The sequence below is a fragment of the Seriola dumerili genome, unplaced genomic scaffold (genome assembly GCF_002260705.1).
Source record: "Seriola dumerili isolate Sdu_G_001 unplaced genomic scaffold, Sdu_1.0 BDQW01000044.1, whole genome shotgun sequence".
Taxonomy (NCBI): Eukaryota; Metazoa; Chordata; class Actinopteri; order Carangiformes; family Carangidae; genus Seriola; species Seriola dumerili.
In genome coordinates, this window is record NW_019174299.1 from 2673148 (window position 1) to 2695787 (window position 22640).

The window sequence follows — 22640 nt, forward strand, 5'->3', positions numbered from 1 at the left end:
CATTAGCTTATCAGAGAGAATTTTTTGTATTTTGTTTTATTTGTTACTGGACAAAGCCAAGCTAGTGTTGCCCTATTTTCAGTCTTTCTGCTAAGCTAAGCTTATGTAAGCGTAAGAGAGTGGTATCTTCTATTTTATCATCTAACTCTCTGCAAGAAAGCAGACAGGCCTATTCCCAAAATATCAAATTATTCCTTTCATTAAAAAAAACAAAAAAACAAAAACAAAGAACAGAGGCCACTTTTCCTTTTATTTTCCTCAGGGTATTTATTTCAACAAATTTTCACCACATTAATATTCATGCAATACTTCTGAAAAACACAAAAGGAGACTGAGATTTCTTAAACATTTTAATCCCCAAAATCCAAAAGACTTTTGTGTTTTCTACATTCGTCCGTCCCATTTCACATTAGCTTTCCAATGAATAATACGGCAAAAACTGGAATAAAAGGTTAAGGGGGCAGAAAAATGTTAGATATCCCCATTTACAGAATTCATATTTTATTCAGTCACTATTCAGTCGGCATAGCCTGTTAAATGTTTAGGACCTTTCCAGGATATTGCCTATTTTTCAGAAAGAAGTCCAAATTTATCACTTCTTAGATAATTAGGTAACTGCTCAATGAAAGGTAGCCTACAATTTCCATGTTCTTTATTAACCATGCAACTAGAAAAATTAGGATTATTTTTGGTATGCAAGTAGTTGACTGTACGTGATCACAAAGGAAATTTACTTTTTAGTTAATTCACCACCTTACAAATGGTTAGAAAAGTGTTTGATAACTGTGCTGCAGCAGTATTCAGTTATGGTCCCAGTTTAATGGGAGGACTGGTTAGAAAAATAAGAGGATACCTAATAATAACACTTGCTGCTGACCACGAGGTGTTTTCAGCCACTTGTATTGTTGATTGCTACTGTACAGTGGGTTCAAACATGAAGGGGGGACATTTTGGGAGAGAAAAACAGTCTACATACATCTACTTTTATGAGAGACCACAACAACAACAACATGATGACAAATAGTTTAAAGAAAAATGTAGCTGTGTGAAAGCCAAAATGGCCTGCTTCTACTGTTTTTCTTTTTTTTTGTTTTTTTAAGCAATTCAAATTTTCATTAATTTTAATTCTATTTCTCAGAGAGAAAATAAAAAAGCAGGGTTCAGATTTCTGCCACTCAATAAAACAAATCATAAATATATGCATCTGACATAAATAAATAATTTAAGTCCAAATAAAAATAAGAAAACACACACTTCACAAAAAACATATCTACCAAACATGAAAATGGTACACTACAATAAACACACAATAGTACCATCAGTCTTTTATGCACAAATCATCTAACTGAAAGCCAATCACATCCTTCTCTTCTTCTTCAGATTATTTTTGCAGTGATTGGGTTGTTCCAGAACATCTGAACATATTGCTTATGGATTATGTTGTTCGTTTTTGTTGCTCTCCCTTCAGTTTTTTTTTTTTCTTTACAGGTGTCTGCAGAAATTCGTGCCTTGTACTGGTTCAGTAACTGAAGTATAGACCACATACAGGAGGCTACAGCGTGTGATTGTCTCACTGGTCATTTCCTCAGAGTTCGTCTTCATCAGAAATGATTAAATCCGCAGTGAAGCTACAACTTATGTCAGACTGTTGATAGTTTCCCCGACGCCAAACACCTGTCGGCACACTTCCCTCATCTACCTTTCTCCTGTTTCTCATACTCGGAGAAATCTTCCTCCTCAGCTCACACCAGCCTCACGTGTGAGCAGGTAGCCTGTAAAACAGCATCAGCGGCCTCTACACACAGATCTCGATGGGTGTGGTCACCAGGATGCGTCCCCTTTCGTTGTTTTCTCTGTTGACCCGCTCGTAGCTGCCGGTGGAGGACGGCGAGCTGTTAGTGGACATGGAGGAGTAGTTGGTGTCCATCATGATGCTCCCTTTCGCCACCACACAGGCAGGTGACAGGCTCTGTTGCTTCAGTCTGTCCACCAACACGTCTTCTTCAGACGACGACGAGCTGATGTCCAGAGGAGGAGCGCTGTTCGCCAAACCTCCACTGCTGCTGTTCCCGTTCTCCGTGTCCAACATCCAGCACTGGTTGTAGTAGCTGAAGACTTCTTTGACGGAGCAGCGACGCTCCTGCTCGATGGAGAGGAGCCGGCGAAACATTCGTAGAGCTTCGTCGGTGAAGCGGCGCCACTGTGAAGGCACCGTGCCCGTCCGGCGACGCTGCCAGCGGACAAACTCCTCGTAGAAGGCGTCGTTCGGCATGGCCTTCTCCCAGGGGAAGTTTCCTGTCAGCATGCAAAAGAGCAACACACCAAACGCCCACACATCCGTGCTGTAGTCCACACAGAAGCCCTCGTGCCGCGAGGTGTCGCACAGCTCGGGCGCCGTGTACGGGATTGTACCGCTCACGCGCTTCACCGGAGAGCCGGCACGCCGTGTCATGCCAAAGTCCGACAGCTTGACCTTTCTGCACTCTTTGTCAAAGATGAGGATGTTCTCGGGCTTTATGTCCCTGTGGACCAGCTTCTTACAGTGCAGGTAATCCAGGGCGATGGCCACCTGGTGCACACAGCGCTTAGCCACCGTCTCAGGGAGTCCCACCTGAACAGAGAGCAGAACAGTGATGGTGGACACACAGGACGCCACTGAGTTAAAGAGCAGCTCCACACTAGATTTTGGAAGGTGGGATGCTGGGATGGAGTGTGGTCCTGTAGTGCCATGATACATTACAGGTTGTGGAAAAAGCCTGTCTGAGAAGTCACTCTTTAAAAAGGTGCCCTGTGGAGTCTTTGACCACCAGTAGCTACAGAGCAGTGTTTTATAAGTGGGTTTGTCTTATTATGGTAGCTGAACCTAGCTAGCAAACTAGCAACAGTAGCTAACTTGATAAAGAAATGACAACAAAGCACATTAAAAACACATAAGAGTGTCTGGTAAGACTCAACCTCAAGTCGCCCTATTTAGCATTTATAAGCAGTATATAAACATGTAATAAATGGTTTATAAGACTTTAATGTATTAGTAAGCAGATGAATGTTATTAAGGTGTTTTTAAACAACTTTAAAGAAATGACCCTGTTTACTGCTGCATTACAGTGTTCAAAACCATTTTCAATATGTATGCTGCTTATGAATGAAAATTTGGGGGAGTTAAAGTAAAGTGTTAGCGTGTATGAACTGATATTAGTTCGGATTATAGCTTCATGTAGCATATTTTGGATTTGTGTGGTCGATCAATAGCAAAAGTCACATGTGGAAGTATTTTGATTTTAGAAATGAATCCTCTGGTCACAAGGATTTGATTCAAATGAACTGAATTCAGTGTTGAGTTTTGCTCAAAATGAACAGATCCTTACACTCTCTCATTCCCAAAACACCTGATCAGTCATAACGTAAGGAGCCAGGTCAAAAAGCCTACTCAGTCCTTCACTGCTCTTTTATGTTAGTAATTCTTCACAGTAAAAGTTCAGTGGATTTTTGTGTTTTGGCACCAGGAGTGATGACTCTCCACAGAGCTGACAACTAAATGTCAGGCACAAAAAATAACACAGCAGTAAACAGCACTGGATGCCAATGTGTAATCCACAGGGACATGGCATATGCATCTGTCACTTCTCTGGAAATTAGTCGAAAAATACTTTCCAATATTTGGGGGATTCAGAGATAATCATTTTGTTAAAATGAACTCTAGCTATTCCAATGTAAAATAAAGGAAAGAGTATTTAATATTTACAGAAATATGTATGAAAATGTAATGTAACAGTAGCTCGCAGCTCATCTTTTTAATGTGTATATGTGTCTGGGTTGTGGGTGACAGACAAACCATCATTATTGCTTCACTTGTAAACTCATGTTTAACATTGTAATGTGTTTCACCTTGTAAGTGCTTGAAAATGTCCAGGAGATCCTCTCGAACTGGTGATTTAAAATTAAGGTTTTAATCCAAAAAACTTAAACTTAAGTAAAACAGATATAAAAGTTTATTACCAATGTTGGATTGAGTATTTAGGATTTCCTAACCTGAGATAAGATAGGATGAAGTAACATAAGATTCCTAAAGTTAGATAAAATTTGCTTCCATAATACCAAATTTATTTATTTACTTATTTTATTATACTCCTCCTATCTTGACTTACGACCTAAGATATGATATGGGCCCAGATGTTTATTAAATGATTTATTCCTTCTGATTGCAATAATAGAAATCATTGAGTTTGTCTTTCAAAGCACTTTGACATCAATGCTGTGGAGGCTGAAGCAATATGTTAATGCCATCTTTATCTGAAGCCTCTGCAAAATCACATAAACAGTGAAATCCTTTACACATATGACAGTGTTATATGCAGGTTTACAAGCGAGGTGCCACCGCAGTGTGTACTCCATCAGAACCGATGGCTGCATAGATTCAGAGTTGGTTCAAATTCTCCAGTTGGATGACATTTAACCGTTGCATAAGAGAATGTGCAACAAGATGCTGTAATTAGAAGAGCATGAGCTGACATTTCTGTTTGTTTCATGTATTCATTTGAGGGACGTCACAATCGGCTCCTTGTTCGTGGTTGGACAATGCGTCTCACGAACCACTTCTCTCCCAGTATAACCTCGGCCCTGATGGTGTCTTGTGTACTATATGCTTACAACCCAGACTCTTCTACAGATCTGTGTCTCAGCCCATCTCACCTGTGGAGGGATGATGTCAAACAAGTCTCCGGCCAGAGCGTACTCCTGAGCGAAGATGTAGTACTCGTCCGTTTCGAAGGCGATGCCATACATGTTGATGATGAACGGACAGGGTGACAGGTAGAGGGAGATGCTGTACTCTCGCAGGAAGCTCTTCAGCTTGGTGGTCTTCTTCCTCAAAAACTTCAGGGCCATTTTTGTGCCTGAAAAACGAGGACACAGAACAGTTACATAACTTCCAATCTCTTTCCTCACTTCTTGTTCTTTTCCACCCTATTAAAGTGTTTGGGGACTTATTTCACAGCCGCCTAACTGCATGCAAGAAACTTAATTAAAATCATTTCAAATTTCATGAATAATTAAGCTCTCCGACGTCACTGAATTAAATCCTGATGGTTTTTTCACCAGTAGATTTATATTGTGAGTATTTAAAATCTGCCAGACAAGTCATGTTCCCACAGAGTGACCAGGATGTTGATCTGCTTTCATGGCAGGGATTTTGCAGTAAAGTGATGTTTACAGCTGCAAGCATGTCCTCATATAGAGCCGGTAATAAGATTAGAAAGCCAAAGACAAGACATGAGTTTCATTCTACCCTGAAGTAAATCATTTCACTTTATATAATAATGAAGAGGATGCACAAAAACACTTTTAGTCATCTGGAGGGAACACAGAAAGGCAATTTGTGAGGACATGGTTCGGAGGCTCGACTCGCCTCGTCTCCCCCTCAGCGGCCACTTGGTGCCCAGAACAAGAGTGAAGAGAAATTACCAGGACTAATCTGAAAGCCGCAAGAAATACCCCAGACAATAAACCTGGAGAGCTGCCACGTCTGCCTCTCCCTGCACCAACAGTCAGTGTGTCAGCAGAGATGAGAGGGGACACTTCTCCAATACCACCGGATCAGCTCTGCAAAGTGCTGCGTGCATTTTTACAGCGCGCAGCCTCTTTAGGGAAAGGTCGAGAGGGGGCTCAGGGTTTGTTCTTAAAGACACAATACAAGAAGAGTTTCCCCTATGTTGACGGGTCATCCAAAAATATTCTTTCTTCTATCATGCTCTATGTTTTGCTACAATCACCAAAATACTTTCAGAGATGTATGATGTTATAATCTTGTATATGTTGGCATGAATTCAGTGAGTTAGCTGTGGCAAACTGGCACCATTAAAAGTAGCCGAATTTGGTATTAGCAGTTCCGGTTTGCAGTGTACCCATTGGACTGGTTACAACACCCACTAAATGAAGCTTCTCCTCAGGCCTCCTAGCAATTTTATTTCATAAGAGTAACTAATGAAACATGAAGTATTGGACTTTGACTCCATGCACAGGCAGCAACATTAATGTGTGAACTGCCAAAACGTGTGTAAACAAGTCTGACGACAAGAGTGAAGCTGGACCGCAGCACAGAGACTGAGTAAATAAATACATTCCTGGCCAGGCAGCTTGCTGTAAACACATCTGATTCACACAGAAGCCAACAAATAGCGGCTTGTGTCCCTTGCGCTACAGTAGTTTCATGTTTACATGGAATATTAGTTGCTTTGTTAAGTTAACCTGCTGGCTAAAATGCAGAAATAAACACCATCTGTTCAGGGAAACTCAGCTGATTTTTGTGAAGCTACAACTGTGAGTGTCCTGGGGCAGAAACTAAAACTAAATAAAAACTTTAAAAAACAGCATATTTTGTTCAGTCAACTATTTAAACACGGTAAACAAAATGGACAAAAAGATGGTTCACATTATGGTGAATATGGAGCCAAAACATTTCAAAACAATGATGACAGAGGTTTTATTCAGGCAGCTGTTTACAACCAAACGTGTAAGAAAAATACCCATTACAACTTCCCAGAGCCCAGGATGACATGACCTGAAGATGTTCAGGTTAGAATAACAGACAATGAAACCGCAGAAGAAGAAAAGAAAACCGGCTGAATCTCCAGATTTTTTTTATGTTTTCCTGTAATATTTTGTTTAGTGTGTTGTAGTATTTGAAATCAACACCACACCACCACAGCAAAACTGAATATGTTAAGACTTTGGACTTTAGTTTGAGCAAAACAAAGAAATTTGCAACCTGAGAAGATTTGGTAGATCAATGTAAAAATAATCTGAAGCTATTATGATAATCAATTAGTGCTTTCAGCTGTTTTTTTTTTAAGCAATATAATAAAAAAGTAAAACATTTTCTGGTTCCAGCTTCTTACTACAGGAAACCATGCAGAATCTATTTAGAGCAGAGCTGTTCAGCAGCTTACTGACATACTACTACTGTATTTTCATGACACGTTTCTGTAGCCTCTTTATTCTGTGCAGCTGTGATATGAAGGAAAAAATAAAACATATTGAACTGGATTTGATTGGCAGATAATCAATATTTAATGGTTTTGTTAAGCAGTAGGACATACCTACTTCTTTCCAAAAAGAAATATTAAGCGTGTCAATAAGGCGCCTCTGGCCATTACTTAACAGTTACAATCATTCTGATTTAGCCCAGAGTTCCCTGCTTCGCTAAAATGCATTTGCACACAATTATGATTCAAAAGGGTGGAAATGACTTTGCCTTCAGCCCATTTATTTCCACGGTTAACTTGACATTTACACAGAGCTGCATTAGAAATTTGAGGGCAGACGGTTAAAGCCACACTGGTCCTCTGATGCTTCTGAAAAGATGTCGGTGACACACTGGCAGATCATGAAACTGCAGGTACACGTGCTTTCTCATACATCCCTCAACTGCACATTTTAGTGGCCAGAAAAGGTCACAATCATAGAGTGCAGCCACTCTAAAAAGGCTTTGTGCTCCATAAAAGAGATTAAGAGGCTCTGAGCAGATGGTCAACATTTTGGCTTTTAATGTCAAAAGGTTGAACACATTGTGTGTTTGTTAAATAGTGAATTCAGGTCGCCTGGATCCCGATCTGTGATGCATCACCTCATAAAAAAGGCATTGCACAGTACCTCAGATTTGGCTTTCAGGATTCATTTCTAAAAGTAAACACTTCAGAGCTGAATACGAGCGCTTTACCTGTGCACCGATTATATGTTTGAGCAATGGAAAGAGAAAACAAACCACCATTATTTGTGATTCTCTCAGTAGATGCTGCTGTTGCTGTGAAATGGAAGTGTTTTAAAGCTGCACTCTGAATGACTGTTATGTAAAACGACTCCACCTCGTCACTCTGAATTTCAAAGCAGGGCCACAAAAGTGAACAACATTCCATTTTCTCCAAGTGCAACCTGAGTCTGGGGGAATTGTTTTCACCCGCAAGTGGTGTTTGAAACAAATTGTGTCCCGCTCCATCCAAAGAAAGATGGGCTCACCGTTGTTGGATCCTGTGCTTTCCTTTCCCCATCTTTTGGATTAAAATATCAAAACCCCAAGAAATCAGATCATTTACTTCAAGTAAAATAGAGATAACGGACATTACAAGTCAAAGTCTTGGATTCATAATGTAAAAATACACAAGTATTATTTTGAAATTTTAAGCAACGGGTCCATGACTTTAGACAGAAGCATGGCCAGATTAAACTCCTCGGGACCCTGGGGCAACAATTTGTTGTTGGGCCCCTGCTGACATCTACCACACATGGCAGGATCATTACTTGTCTGGGCACCCAGAAACCAACCAGTGCTCTGAAATGATTAGTGGATTTATTGATTGACAGAAAATTAATTTTAATTAACTGACTTTTTCCAGCCTGTGCATATTTGCTAGGTTCCTGATTTTCACTGATGTAAACCCCACGTTTTTCGGTCTTTGACAATTGATCAGATTATTCAATATTGGTCAAAATTGGAATATGTTAACTTGGGTTACTGCTAAATAAATAATCCACTGATTGAAAAAATAATCAGCAGATTAAGGGAAATACAATCGTTAGTTGCAGCACTAGTTATTACCTCTGATTTTGTGGATGACCAGGTCAACTTTCCCGTAGGTGCCCTTGCCCAGTTCCCGGACGACCTCATAGTATTTGTTGATGTCCAGCTTCTCCAGGTTCTCTGCAGCGATCAGCTGGAGCTCCTCCAGGATGTCGATGGAGGCACGGGAGCCATGGGTCGAGGAGTTCATTCTTGTGGCAGGACGGGATGGGCCGGGGTCGAGGGCTGGTCTGGAGACAGATGTTCCTGTAGAGCAGGAAGGAAAGCGAGGTTCACGATGTGGAACAGTATCCACCCATGTCCCCCTTCCCACTCCACCCCCACTCTATAGAAAGCACACCTATTGTTATTGTACATAAACATATAGGAATGGTAAATGGGAATGTTGTGAGTCCAGGCCAAGTGAGCTGTTATATAAGCTTTGTTTTGTATGTACAGGGCTCCAGGACAAAGACAGGGAAAAGGTGTGGCTCGTGTTGGTTTGTTTTCTGGGGCAACCAGTCTTCCCGGCAAGAACTGAAGTCTACAGCCACGCTAGTAGCTCTGTTAGGTTATACCTGGGCTTGAATTTTGATATTTATTTTAGTCTTAAACATATAATAATAATAATAATAATAATAATAACAAAATTAAAACAAATGAATACATGAACTGCTATAAAATAATGAGTTAATGTCACAAACAGATTTTAGCAATCAGGGTTTCCGCAGGTATTGAAAAGTATTAAAAAGCAGTGAATTTAGTTCCCTCAAAAAGACGACTTGGAAGGTTTTAAAAGATCTTGAATATTTTTTCTTGCTGTAGACAGTATCATTATTATAAGTTAGGTAACGTCCTGCACAAGCGGCTGCACAGCAACAGCCTGGACTCTGTGCGGCAACAGCTCAAAGACATGCAAATCAAAGAGAATGGAGACTATTAGTCTATTGATTGACATTCTCCGATTCCGTATCTCTGGGAAAATTGTGAGAAGCATTTTTTCACCATTTTTTGATGTTTTGTTGACTGTAAACAATTGAGCGATCAATCTAAAAACTGGTAAACAAGGAAAATAATTAGCTGCAGACCTAGAAGACTCAAACCTGCCCCTCCTGAAGTTGTGAGTGAGGCTACGTCAGTGACATATCATCAGAGCGTTTAACTGGATGTGAGGAGGAGGAAAGTATTGCTATTTGTGGATCTGATCGTCTGCAGCTGATTAACGATCCTCCCGATTAATGATCCTCCTTCTGACTTGATGTGTTTCTACTCTGTCGCGCCTGCTGCCTCCCATTCTCAGCAAATCTGTCTCACCTTCCTTCTCCCACTGCTACCAAAAAGAAGCCAAACAACACTTGTCCATCACTCATCACCCACGGCAGCTGACATCTCCGACTGTCTGGAGAGGCTTTGCAGCCCTGATGGCGCAGCAGAATTGTACCATCTCTCGTTAACAGGGATGAGAAAGTGTGGAATGAGACAGGATGCTAGCCACATCCTGTCTCATGCATCGGGTCCATCTGTGCCCGCCTCGGAGACGGCTCCTGTCTGCAGTGTGGGTGTGCATGATGGGAAAATGTGTACACAAAACTCAAGAAAGACGTGTGAAAACAGTGACACCAAACAAAATATACAGTATGTTTCACTAGAAAGAAGTGCAGTCACAGTAAATCTGCCCTTTGTGTTACTCATTAATCCCAAAAAAAAATTTAATTAATACAATAATTACATTTAAGATCTTTATGAAATCAGACCTTGCTTTTGATTCCTTTTGTGGCCATTCATTGTTTTTTCATTCACTAATTACCTGTATACAGATACTTAAGACTGATACTGATATTTATATTTGAATGTTTAAAAAAATCTAATTATCTAATCTAATTATGAGCACAATACATACTAGGCAGAACATCTCCAATAAGCAAGAACATCGGCTGATATACTGGCTGGGTGGTTTATCAATCTCTTTTGTAGTTTTCACAGGAAAGTGTCTGTTGATGTTTTCTAAACTTCTGTACTTGAGTTTTCTTTGTCATTATCGTTTAAAGCTATGATACCCATGATTTTCTTCAAATCAAACCGTTTATGGTTTGCACATAAAAAGCATTAAGACTGGGGAAACACGGGGTGGCTTTTATTGTGAAGCAGCTACAGGAAATGTTTGTCAGCGTTTTCAAAATATCTGTGAATAACTGGCGCTAGTAGATTTTGACATCTTAATGTTCTCGGTTTGTGATACTTTTTCGTGACTGATATATGACCAAAATTTTGCAGCTGAAAAAAATTTTACTTTGCTATTTTTTACTTTTTACTGGTTGGCGACATATGCAAAAGTGATGCCGTTATCAGATTACCTCAAAATTAGTTTTTTGCTCTGACAGATACACCAATATGACACATCTACAATAAGCTAAAATCAGCTGATATACAGTATCCTCAGTCTACAATTTTCAAGTAATGAGTTCGGCAGCGTTTTCTAAACCTCTGTACTTCTACTATTGAAATCTAACACATGATTATCATTTTAAAAGCTACAGTACTTGGGATTTCTTGAAATTAAATCATTACCTGTCTGCACTTTTATCTATAATGACCACTGAATGTGTTTACATTCACACTGTATGGATTAAGTTATTGCCAACTAAATATTTCTTTCTCCTGCTGCTTCACATTAAAAGCACAGAGACTGCCAACTTTGCAACAACAAAAATAAAAATGAGAAGAATAAACATCAAAAAGAGCATCCCTGGCCCTGATTATAGAAAAGTATACAGCCAAATAACAGGATTACTAAAGTTCGATTGATGCTGTATAACTGCCAATGTGCTCCTGCCTCTTTGCAGGCATTTTTACATGTTCGCTGACTACGATTACATCTTGTCATCTTGTGCAGTTGAGCACGCCTTTGAGTATGTTGGCTATACAACAAATTGTACTAAGTTGCGGTTAATCTAAACAGAAAATTTCTTACTGCTGCTTCACATTAAAAGCATTGAGGCTGGTGAAGCACAGGGTGGTTTTTATTGTGAAGCCGTTAGAGGAAACACATTGTCACTGAGGTTAGTGCTGACTGTGATCATTCATCAAAAATTCGATCCAGATACACTAGTCGCTCTTCTGACAAAGCAGCTGCTCGACAAGTTCTTGTAACCACCAATCAACCAAAGACTGAAACCTCTGGATCAAAACTTTCGGATCAATACATCGCTTTGGCCCTCATTAGGAAATTTGAACATACTGAAAATACATTTACAAATAGCTGAAACTCAAAGAAAACTGGGTTGTCATGCAGTGACAGTGGTGGATGAAAACGGCTCAGGACACAAACAGTATGTGCTGAGCAGAAAAGTACAAAAGCAGATAAAAATGAGGAGTCAGCTGAACCCAAAGGAGCCAAGTGGCTGTCTATCACCGGTCCACTCAGCATCCCCTTGACAAGGTCAATAAAACACACTGGATGAGAAAGCCAGTGAGAAAAAGTACCTGCTTCACAGATGAACAAACAGTCTCTTCTTTTTATATTTTTGTTTTGTGATTAGATTTTTAATAAACTGTTCTTTCCAGTTTTTCTGCACAGCCGCGCATCACAGTCACAGTCAAAAGTGTCCACATTACCAACACAATAAATGAAAATGGGTTTTGAAAAATGAAAACCAGACTGAGGCGTCTCGTCTCTGAATTCAGCATTTTCAAATAACACCGACAGGTTGGAGAGCTGCACTTTGTGACTTGTTTCTTTGTTCATGTGTCACATGTAGAGCTCATAACAATACTCTTCTTAAAAAAAAAAAAAAAGGAACAGATTGATTTAAACCTCATTTTCACACAACTTCCATGTCCCCATGCATCCAAATTTTTGTAGCACAAACTGTAACAAGGCATTGTGCTACATTTGAAGCTTTGAAAATCTTCTGATAAACAGTAAGTGTGATTCCATACACCTGTTTTGTGTATTTTAATTTGGGAAATGCTGGCAATTCAAGAAACAAGATTAAGTCAAAATATGGCTGGACCATGTCAGTACATTCAGCCTAGTGTCATCTGCTTTCAGCCCTTTATCCATTTGCTTCTCTCCTACTCTCTGTGCTCACATAAACAGAATTTTAATACAGTTGAATTCCCAATAAGCTGTTCTAATTTACATGTTTTTCTGTTTCTGCTGTCAGACAACAGAACAAGTATGAATTGGTGACTGAAACACAGCCTATTAAGACTACAAGGGTCTGAAAAGTCAGTAAATCTAGTGACAAAGTTGCAGTCAAATATTGCAAAAAAACCTTCTCACACTTGAAATGTGCTTCAATGTAAAAAAAATGCAATAAAGTGCAATGGAAACTTGGCACACTAGAATGGCGCCCAGTAGAACGCATACCTACGGCAAAGCCCGACATGTCTGTCAGATCTGCACCACATGCAGTAAGATCTCATAGATCTCAACACCAAGGGCGTAGGTTTGCATATGGACGGTAGGGACATGCCCCTACCAATATTTTGGGAGGACAGAATTGTCCCTACCACTATTTGAGTGAACTCGTTTACACTATGTTTGGAGTGAAGTCATATTAGATCATTCTGATGTGCCCTCAAAGAGGCTATGTCTCCATGACAACTGACTTAGGCACACTAGCATTTGATTGACTGAAAGGGCGAGGGCTGTCTGAAGGCTTACATCATGTGAGAATATCACACCGGTACCTAACGTCACAAGAAAAATGACAACTGATGTTATTCAACCATATTAGCTAGCGTTAACCAGCAAGCTACCACTGGTTTCTGTCTTCTGTAGGCAGGCAGTCAGGTTGCTAGCAGGAGTAAACATAAAATGGTGGCTATAGCAAAGTATGAGTTCAATTTCTGTTGAAAAATCCCATGGAAATGTCACCATGAATACTATGACATTTTTATTGCCTTACTATACTGTGACTTTTTATGACTTACTATACTATGACTTTATGCCTTACTATATTATGACTTTTTTATGGGGCGGCACGGTGATGCAGTAATACAGTAAGAAGGCTCTGAGTTCAAACCTCAGGCCTAGAGCCTTTCTGTGTGGACTTTGTATGTTCTCCCTCTGCCTGCGTGGGTTCTCTTCGGCTGCCTCCCGCCACCCAAAGACATACATTTGAGGTTAATGCCTTATCGCACTATGACATTTTTATGCCTTACTAAACTATTACTTTTTATTCCTTACTATCCTATGACCTTTTAATGCCTTACTATACTATCGTATGACTTTTTATGCCTCAGTATATTATAATGCAGTCATGAGGTGGCACAATAGTACAGTGGTTAGAACTGTAGTCCCTCACTGAGAAGGTTCTGGGTTCAAATCCCAAGTTTGCATATTCTCCCTGTGCCTGCATGGGTTCTCTATTTCTCATTAAGTTTTACATATCTATCTTTTATATTTACATATATAATGAACATATACTGACAAGCTTTGGGATGGATTTATATTTATGTAACATATGTCTATAATATAAACCTATAATATAAACAGACATATTGAAATACATGTTTCTATTAGCTAGACCCATATGTCAATATATGGTATTGTTTCAATTTCTAACAGTAATGTATGTCATTTTTATATATATAGAGGACATACTGTATATACATATATGATTTACTTCATATGTACATATATTTTATAAATTGAACAGCCATTAATATGTCTGATTTTTTTTAAGTTCCAAACATTATTTGCTGAGCAAATGACGAAAATATCAATCTCTCATGTCCTCTTTAACTGGATTCCACATCAAACTTTTCTCAGTTCTTCCCTGGCCCACGCCCCATCCCTTCACCAAGTTTGGTGCTGTACTTTTTGCATAATCCTGCTGACATCCTTGGCCAAGATAATTAATCATAAAGTGGGGGACTTGAACATCATGAAAAATATTTGATGAAAACAGGTGGGGAGACTGCAATGTTCCTAAAATGAATACATGAAACAAACATAAATGTCATATTTCCATCATTTAATATGCGTCTTTTAACCGTTTCCATCTCATTGCACCTTCATCCTCTGCAAAAGTTTAATGGCATCTGACTGGAGAAGTAGCGCCACCAGCTGTTTGTCTCAATATGCTCAACTCCTAATGTTTGTACAACAGCAGTAAATGGAAACTTACATGTATTCATATTTTCTCTTGTAAGACAGATTTTTGTTGAATGACTGCTGCACCATCTCAGTGGAACACTGTATTTACTTTTGCCTTGTTTTATTCTTGGCTTCACTTAACCATGAAAACCTTGACATGTATGCATGGAGTATGCATAGCGTCACACTTCTCTCAACCATGTCACCTCCTGAGCATAAGTATACGCTCATATGTGCTCTCACACTGTCACTGCCGTCATGTCAAAGAGCCTGGAGATGAAAGAAGTCACAACCAGCACTAATTAGAAGCATCTTATATTCGCTGAAGCTCCCAGCAACCCCAGTGCTCCTTCTCTGGGTATCGGTGCCATGGCTGTTCCCCAGAGGGCCTCAAGGAACGCCAAGCCCCGTTTGCCTCCCGGATAAGTGCGATGAGACCGCCCTGCTGTCTTTCTTCTCAGTGAAACGCTCATGTGTAATCAAAGCACAGCTGGAACGCAGCCAATCTGCCTTGCGCCATTGCTGCTCTTCTCCACTTCTGTACCTCCCTGCTAATGTTACCTACCTATTGCACCACACAGGAGTGGAGGTGAAGGTACAGTCTAACTGTGGGAATACCTGTTGATGGGAAGCAGCGCTAGCACAGAGGCAACAAGCTCACAAAGTGTTAATGACCATTTATCCATCCTCAGGCAGCAACAGCGGCAAGTTGTCATGCCTGCCATGACGACTGGCTAATTTACTTAATGTTGTCAACTGCTCCTTGTACTACACGCTTATTATGGATTGTCTAAACACTTTTTTGATTTTTACGCTGTAAAATGGTCCACTTAGTATGTATTATGTTATACGTATTTGAAAATGACTGCCTAATTTTGTCCTGTACTGGTCAGGCTATAACAGGTAGCACCGTTCTCTCTAAGTGTGGCTCCTTGTTTTAAGAAAAAAGGAACTTCCCATGTGGAGTACCATAAGGTTCGTTTCTTGTTCCCTTGCTCCTCAGTCTACTGTATGTTACACTCACTTAACCATTGTAACCTTGTATGCGTGTGATAGAAACCATTTCACGCTCAATTTCACACTCAGTTTCTCTTTCCCAACTATATAGCCTCGCGCATAAGCATACACTCACAGAGACTGGAAACCCTAGAGGGTAAAAAGTTAGTACTCCTCAAGTAGAGCTGTTCTGTGTACCTTTCCACATGGAGTACCACACTGCTCAACTCTGGGTCCGCTACTTCTCAAACATTATTTTTTTTTACTACAAAAGGGTCATCATCTGCTACTGATTTTCACCACTATGCTGATGACTCCAAATTCTATATATCTGATGATCCTGTCTGAGCCCTCTTCACTGGCCTTATAAAAGGCATCTCCTTCCTCCTGATGCATAGTCAAATCAGTCAAATCTGACACACACATTTTTAGATTCAGTGTGATTTACACTTCCAGATGATATCATTATCTCTGATGTCCATCATGAATGAACATCCATAAATCAGCTTAGAAATCATAAAAGGACACTCCTTATAACTGCAGAGCTTGCCTGAGAATCATTATATTTTTAAATGGTGGCCAGTTTGCCACTGTATAAACAAATAAAGGTTAAAAAAAACAAACACTGGGGCTCAAGGTGTGGCTCTCGGTGTTACTGAATCTAGTCCATTATAATTCCTGTTCCAAATCCGCAAAGCATTATGGGGACTGAAAGTCCAAAGTGAGACAAAAGTAATAGCAGTGTCACAATCCATTAATATTTCCCTTTTTCCATGTTGCATGATCAGTGTTGTTTTGACATTACTAAGGCTCAGAACGTCCCGTCAATGTGTTTTTTTTATAAACACTGGAATACTGACACTTTCCTTTACCCATACATACAGATATTTACCGTGTTGAAAACCTGTGAACATAAAGACATAAACTCAAACTGTTTTAAATTGAATGAAACACTTTTTCAAATATAAACTGTCCTATACATGTATAGTACAACTCACAAGCAAAGTTATGGGATTCAGTAGTAGCCCAACATATTCTGAAAAAGACAACAACAAAAAAATATATATATATAAATAAATAAATAGTTGGCAAGAAATTTATTTGTGACTGACTGGTCTTATTTTCGAGCCACAGAAAATGAACAGAACGAAAAAGGTCAGTACATTTCTATCTTCCCTTCACAGACAAGCCTGTGCAAGCTTTTATTTAAAGTACCGCAATGCAATGCTCTCAGGTATCTCCAGAAAGGCAGCAAATCAATTGCAGCTTGTGCAGAATAATGCTGCAAGAGTTTTAACTGGAACAAAGAACACAGATCAGACTGTTTCTGTTATAAAGCCCCTGCAGTTAACACCAGTTAGTTTTAGGACAGATTTTAAGATCATACAACATGTTCATCAGTCTATTCATGGCACCAGATCATCGCTGATATGCTGCCAATACGTGCTCCTGTTCCCTCAGATCCACAGACTCTCTGCTGTTCGCTGGACCAAACAATCAGACAAAGCAACAGAGAAGCTGCCAAAAACATCAGTGGACACCTGAACACGTATACCACATATTAACACTACAGGTGACTGGTAATAAACATGACAAACCCGACAAAAGTGCTGAGTAACGGTCTCTGTGTTGCTTGGCAAACATGAAACAACACACACACACACACACACACACACACACACACACACACACACACACACACACACACACACTTAGCGGTGCAGGAAAAATAAAACAGCTTCTGCCACCTCATTTGTGTTCAGGCCAACATCGACTTGTAAAACATCAGCACCCAATTAATCATTGGTAATGTTAAATCAATATGTCACCCAACTGAAAAATACTTAACAAGTGCTCCCATCTTAAGCCATATTTGGCTCCCAACAAAAGTCTTTAGAGCTCCGAAGGTTCCAGAAAGAGGAGAGAAGAAATACTAGGTAAACTTTTATCTTGTTAAATTAGACTTAAAGAATAATTTATCCGATAGAACATAAAAAAAGAGAGGAGCTATTTAAATTTTTAACTAGTTGTATTTTGTTTATACCTGTTACAATATTTGGACTGTAGAGCATGTTTTTAGGCATGCTAGCAGCATGGCTCCACCACTGGGTCCAGACTGAACTCTTAACAACTACTGAATGGATTGTCATGAAATTCAGTACAGACATCTACGATCTTCAGAGGATGAACGCTTATCCCCTGACTTCCTCTAGTGCCACCATGAGGTGAACATCTGTCTTTTTTTACTGACATGTTTTAAAAACTATTGGATGGACTGCCTTAAGATCTAGTACATGTATTCGGGCTACACTTTGGAGATCTTGGTGATCATAACGCAAAGTCCAGTATTTAACTTTACAACCAAATACCTGAAAACCTGTAGTCTCTCTGAATGATAGACACCTAGTAATTAACACAATGATGGGATAGACATGGCAATTTTTTGTGCAGTAGTATTTAAGAAAAATGTCTCACAATATTGACTTATCACTTAGCTTTGGCAAATAGCCTGTCCTTCTCACAACTGTTATTAAATATATAAACATATTTTTGAGATATCCTGCTAACACACAAACAAGCAAACTGAGTAGTGACAACATAAAGTCCTCAGTGAGGGTGATAATATTATCAGCGACAGTCACAATCCACGTTTTGACTTGTTCATTTGTTGTATCTTTATCAGAGGCAAAAACGTCACTGATACCCTTAGCCTTGACTTAGAAAGACTTTCTGTGTTAATGCAAACATAAAAAGGTCCAGAGCTAACAAGCCAAACAGCTTACTGGTAGAACAGACTAATGCCTGTGAAGCCATTCATGCATTGTTAAGTGTGGCTGGATGAGTATGAATGTAGCTCACGCCATCCTGCAACATCTGCATCCTCCGGCACAACGCTGTCTGAAACCAGCAGAGTAGGATGGACTGCATGCGAGTCCACAACATGACGAGAAGACGAAGGAAATCAGAGCTGTTCGACTTCCAAACTCTGACTGTGCATGTCTCACTCTGTTATTAGGTGGAGGATCGGCAGCTCGGTATTAAAATGAAGACCTGTCATCTCCTCCACTCACATCCCATCAGAGTCTGAGCTGCAGAAGAAATCCTAACACCGTGCTGCATCATTTCCAACAGAAAAGCAAAGATATTCTGTGGTATTTCCTTCTACAATAAATTGAAAATGAAATTAATCGGTAGTTAATGTTGCTCCAGTAAAAAATTAGAGGCAAGTCAAAGTCAGCGATTCAACAGAATTGCATTCTGAGTTGTGCCAGTCTGGCAGGTTGTTTAATTACCTGAACTGTTGACCTGCCAGGACAGTGGAGTTTGTGTTGTGCTTAAATAGAAACAAACAGCATTGTAAAACACAGTGGAATATTTTAGGCTTCACTAGAGCTGAAACGATTAGTCCTTCGACAGAAAAATAATCAGCAACTATTAAACGATTAACGTTTCACAGTGATGCCAAACATTCTGTAGTTTCAGCTTCTTGAATGTGAGGATTTTATGCTTTTCGTTGTCATATTCAATTGAAGCTGAATATCTTGGGTTTAGCACTGTTGGCTGGTCAGAATAAAGCTCGAACAAGATATAGTATTATATGACCTTTGTCTCTGGGAGCTTGTGAGTTTATGAGCATTATCTCAATATTTTTTAGACGAATGATTAATAGAGCAATACTCAGAAGAATAGCTGATAATGAAAATAACTGCAACCCTGGGCTTCACCTCTGCCCTTATCTTTGCGTATCTTTAATCATGCACAAACAAAATGCTGCTGAATTTTACAAGGACATTCACATATTTGAAAAACATAAACAGACACTGCTATAAAATGGCTCCAAGTTTCGCTCTAGTGGTAATGAACTGAAATGTCATTTGGTTTTGTCGGTCATCAGTTAGCAGTTGGTGTGTGCCAGCAGAGCCTGCTGAACTCAGTGAACTCTCGGCCTCCATCATCAGAGCGGGGGGGGGGGGGGGGTTTCACTGTAATCTATCTGCAGCACAAACGATCACAAGCTGAACCAAACCATCTTTACCGGTCCAATCAAATAAAAACCAGTCCAGCGGATGGAAAGTGAACAGGCTTCCTCGCCTGCACCGGTCTTTGTGGGCCTGTTAGCTCCATCCTTTGTCATTCTTACCTATTCACGTCAGAGCCAGTGAGCTAACATGTGCTGTGAAATGTTATTCTGACTGTGCCCATAGAGAAACACAGATTATTTCTGCCCCACAAGCAGCTCTTTCCTCCTAAAATGTTTGTAGAAGTAAAAGCTCAGGCCTTCACACTCCCACTGCATGTGCGTGTATGGACGTGTCTCCCTGTGCGGCGGCCCGAGTCTCGGTCCTCCGGCGGGGCCCAGTGGTCGGCTCCCACAGAGCTCATGGAGCTGTGGAGCACATCAAAGCGGGCTTGCTTTAACTGGCTCGGCCTACAGCATCTTCAAACACTGGGGCTTTGTGCCCGCACGCTCAGCGGCACATCACTGGGCCACTGCTGTAATGGCAACCCATTTCTGCTGCTGTGAACCCCACACTACAGTTGGTAATGTTACTCCCTTTTGTCCGCTTTAATCTCTGCCCCTCTTTCTTCTTCTGGCACTCTCTTTCCTCTGTCTGCTGTGTTTACATGAGCATCAGTGCAGCGAGAAAACCAGACAGACATCTTGGTTTGGTCAGCTGTAGGGCTGTGACTAATGATTATTTTTACCATCCATTAATCCACTGATGAATCAATTAATCTTACTCTCAAAAAAAAAAAAAAAAAAAAAAAAAAAAAAAAAAGCAAACACAAACTTCTCAGAACCAAAAGTGACGTCTTCAAATGTCTTGTTTTGTTCGCAAATGTGCCTCTTGAAACACTTAATTTTGAAGCAATAGCTCCTAATCTTCTGACAGAAACACACAAAACAGGCTTCTCAGTTCTGCCATGTGAAACTGTCGCTGCCACATTCATCAGATACATTAAGAATCTAATGTTAGTCTCATTAATTGTTAGAAAACACCGTCCCCGGCAGACTCATGGCTACTGATATCGTACTAGAAGACAAGGCTGTATGTCCCAAATAAACAGGACTGCAACTTATTGTTGTTGAAAATGCTGATTGTTTTGTTGATTAATCAACTAATTGTGTCAGAAAATAGTGAAAAAAACACCCATCAAAAATTCCCAGAGCTGAAGGCGACGCAAGATAAATGTCCAAAACCCAAAGATATTCAGTTTACAGTGAATTGTAACAATTAAAACCATCAAATCATCTCATTTAAGAAGCTCAAATCAGAAAATTTTCTGCTTTTTGACAGTAAAATGAAAGTCTTTGGGGTTTCAACTGTTCACTGGACAAAACAGGCAAAATGAAGACGCCACCATTTGTTGGTCGTCAAGTGACGTCTTCAAATGTCTCGTTTTGTCCAAACAAATTTCAAAAAGCTACAGATTTTCAGTTAATAGTGAACGTGACGATGAAAAACACAATCTTTTCATTTACAAAACTGAAACCAGATCATTTTTGGCAATTTTTCCACAATTTTTACCTTAAAAAAAATTACTAAAAACTACTAACAGATAATCAATACGGTTATTGATTATCTTTCTGTTAAGCAACTAATTGCTGCAGCCGTTTTTCAAAAAAAAAAGAAAAAAGAAATGCTCTTAATATTCTTTAGTTTCAGCTTCTCAAATGAGAGAATCTGCTATTGGTGGCTCCAAAACGGAAACATATTCAGTTTACACAAAATTCAGTCAATGCTTGAGAAATGACCGAAACAACAAACTGATTATACCAATTACCTTTCTGTCAATGACAAATCAATAAATCGACTAATCGCTTCAGCTCCAAACAGCTGATAGTAGGAGCTCTGCAGATCAATTTGAGACTCCAGATGCCTTTCTTGTGCCATTTCCCACATGATGTAGGTATTCACATTAATAAAAAAACATTAAGGCTGAATTCAAGTATCTATAACTGATCATCCTGTATCTGAGCTGAGGTCAGTGCCAGTAACAATGTTTACAGCCTCGGAGCCACAAACTGCAACACAAAGACATGAAGTGTGAATCAGCTCTGCAGACACAAAGCCTGCTTTACATCCATTACATCTGCTGCACATGTGAAGTCAGGCAGTGCAGGAGTGTGTGTGCACATGAGGGTGTTTGTGCAAAATGTGTTCAAATGCAGAAACGTGTGATCAATACAATTACAAATGCCAATAACAGAAATAGAGATTGACTGGTTATATATGTGTAGCTGGGACACAATAGCTTCAAAGCAGCTCTATTGTTCTGCTCAGTCAAGTCACATGGTGCAACTTTTTTTTTTTATTGTGTGGGAGAATTTAAAATGATTTACAGCTGCAATTAAAAAAAACAAACATGAGTTTGAATGAGGATAATTAACAGTGTAAAGCCTCATGGCTTTAAACACAACAGTAGACTAGCGTGATGCTTTGCAACACAGCATCACAAATACACAAGAAAATACACAATTCCAACACAATCTGAGGGGAAATGTATAAAAACACATCTGGACACATAAACCAGATTTTAATTAGCAGTTAATTGGTTTAGCTGGAAAAAAAACACCAGCCTGATCTTACCTTTGAAAATGCGCTGCATGCAATATCAGTCCATCCAGACAACACCTGAGTCTTGAACGAGCTGAGGAGACGTCGCAGATCTTTGAAGTGTGTTGTTTGTTTAATCCTCAGCGGTGCAGAGAAACACCGAGCCTGACACTGACACCTCGGCAGGGACCTCCGCCGTCCACACCGCCGCTGTCCGTCACAGACTGTCCGCCGCTCAGTCGCCTCGGAGCCGCTGTCTATTGTCTCCGCACTCCGCCGGCGGACCCGCCCACCGCCTCTAACGTCCAATCAGAGCGCAGAGCGGCGGTGCGCTCCTCTGCGACGATGATGCCTTCAGGAACTGTAGGTGTTCACACACTTCAGCTTGCTAATGTGAAATTAAAGGGCAGAACGGGGGAGCTGTACT

General features: G+C 40.0%; 1 protein-coding gene across 1 annotated transcript; it reads right to left on the bottom strand.

Moving 5' to 3' along the window:
- Window positions 1-263: 263 nt before the first annotated feature.
- LOC111217567 (serine/threonine-protein kinase SBK1-like) lies at window positions 264-22321 on the bottom strand. The gene is made up of 4 exons (XM_022739501.1): window positions 22247-22321; window positions 8591-8818; window positions 4690-4892; window positions 264-2611 (listed from the first exon to the last, which is right to left on the bottom strand). The coding sequence occupies exons 1-4, from the start codon at window positions 22263-22265 to the stop codon at window positions 1796-1798; spliced, it is 1266 nt and encodes a 421-aa protein (XP_022595222.1). The 5' UTR covers window positions 22266-22321; the 3' UTR covers window positions 264-1795.
- Between the last annotated feature and the right edge of the window lie 319 nt (window positions 22322-22640).

Bases quoted from the DNA above. Each gene is read 5' to 3' on its own strand.
- LOC111217567 (XM_022739501.1), bottom strand. The intron at 4,893-8,590 runs GTAATAACTAGT...CTCGTTTTTCAG, and splicing joins GGTCATCCACAAAATCAGAG to GCACAAAAATGGCCCTGAAG. The intron at 2,612-4,689 runs GTGAGATGGGCT...CTCTCTGTTCAG, and splicing joins TTGACATCATCCCTCCACAG to GTGGGACTCCCTGAGACGGT.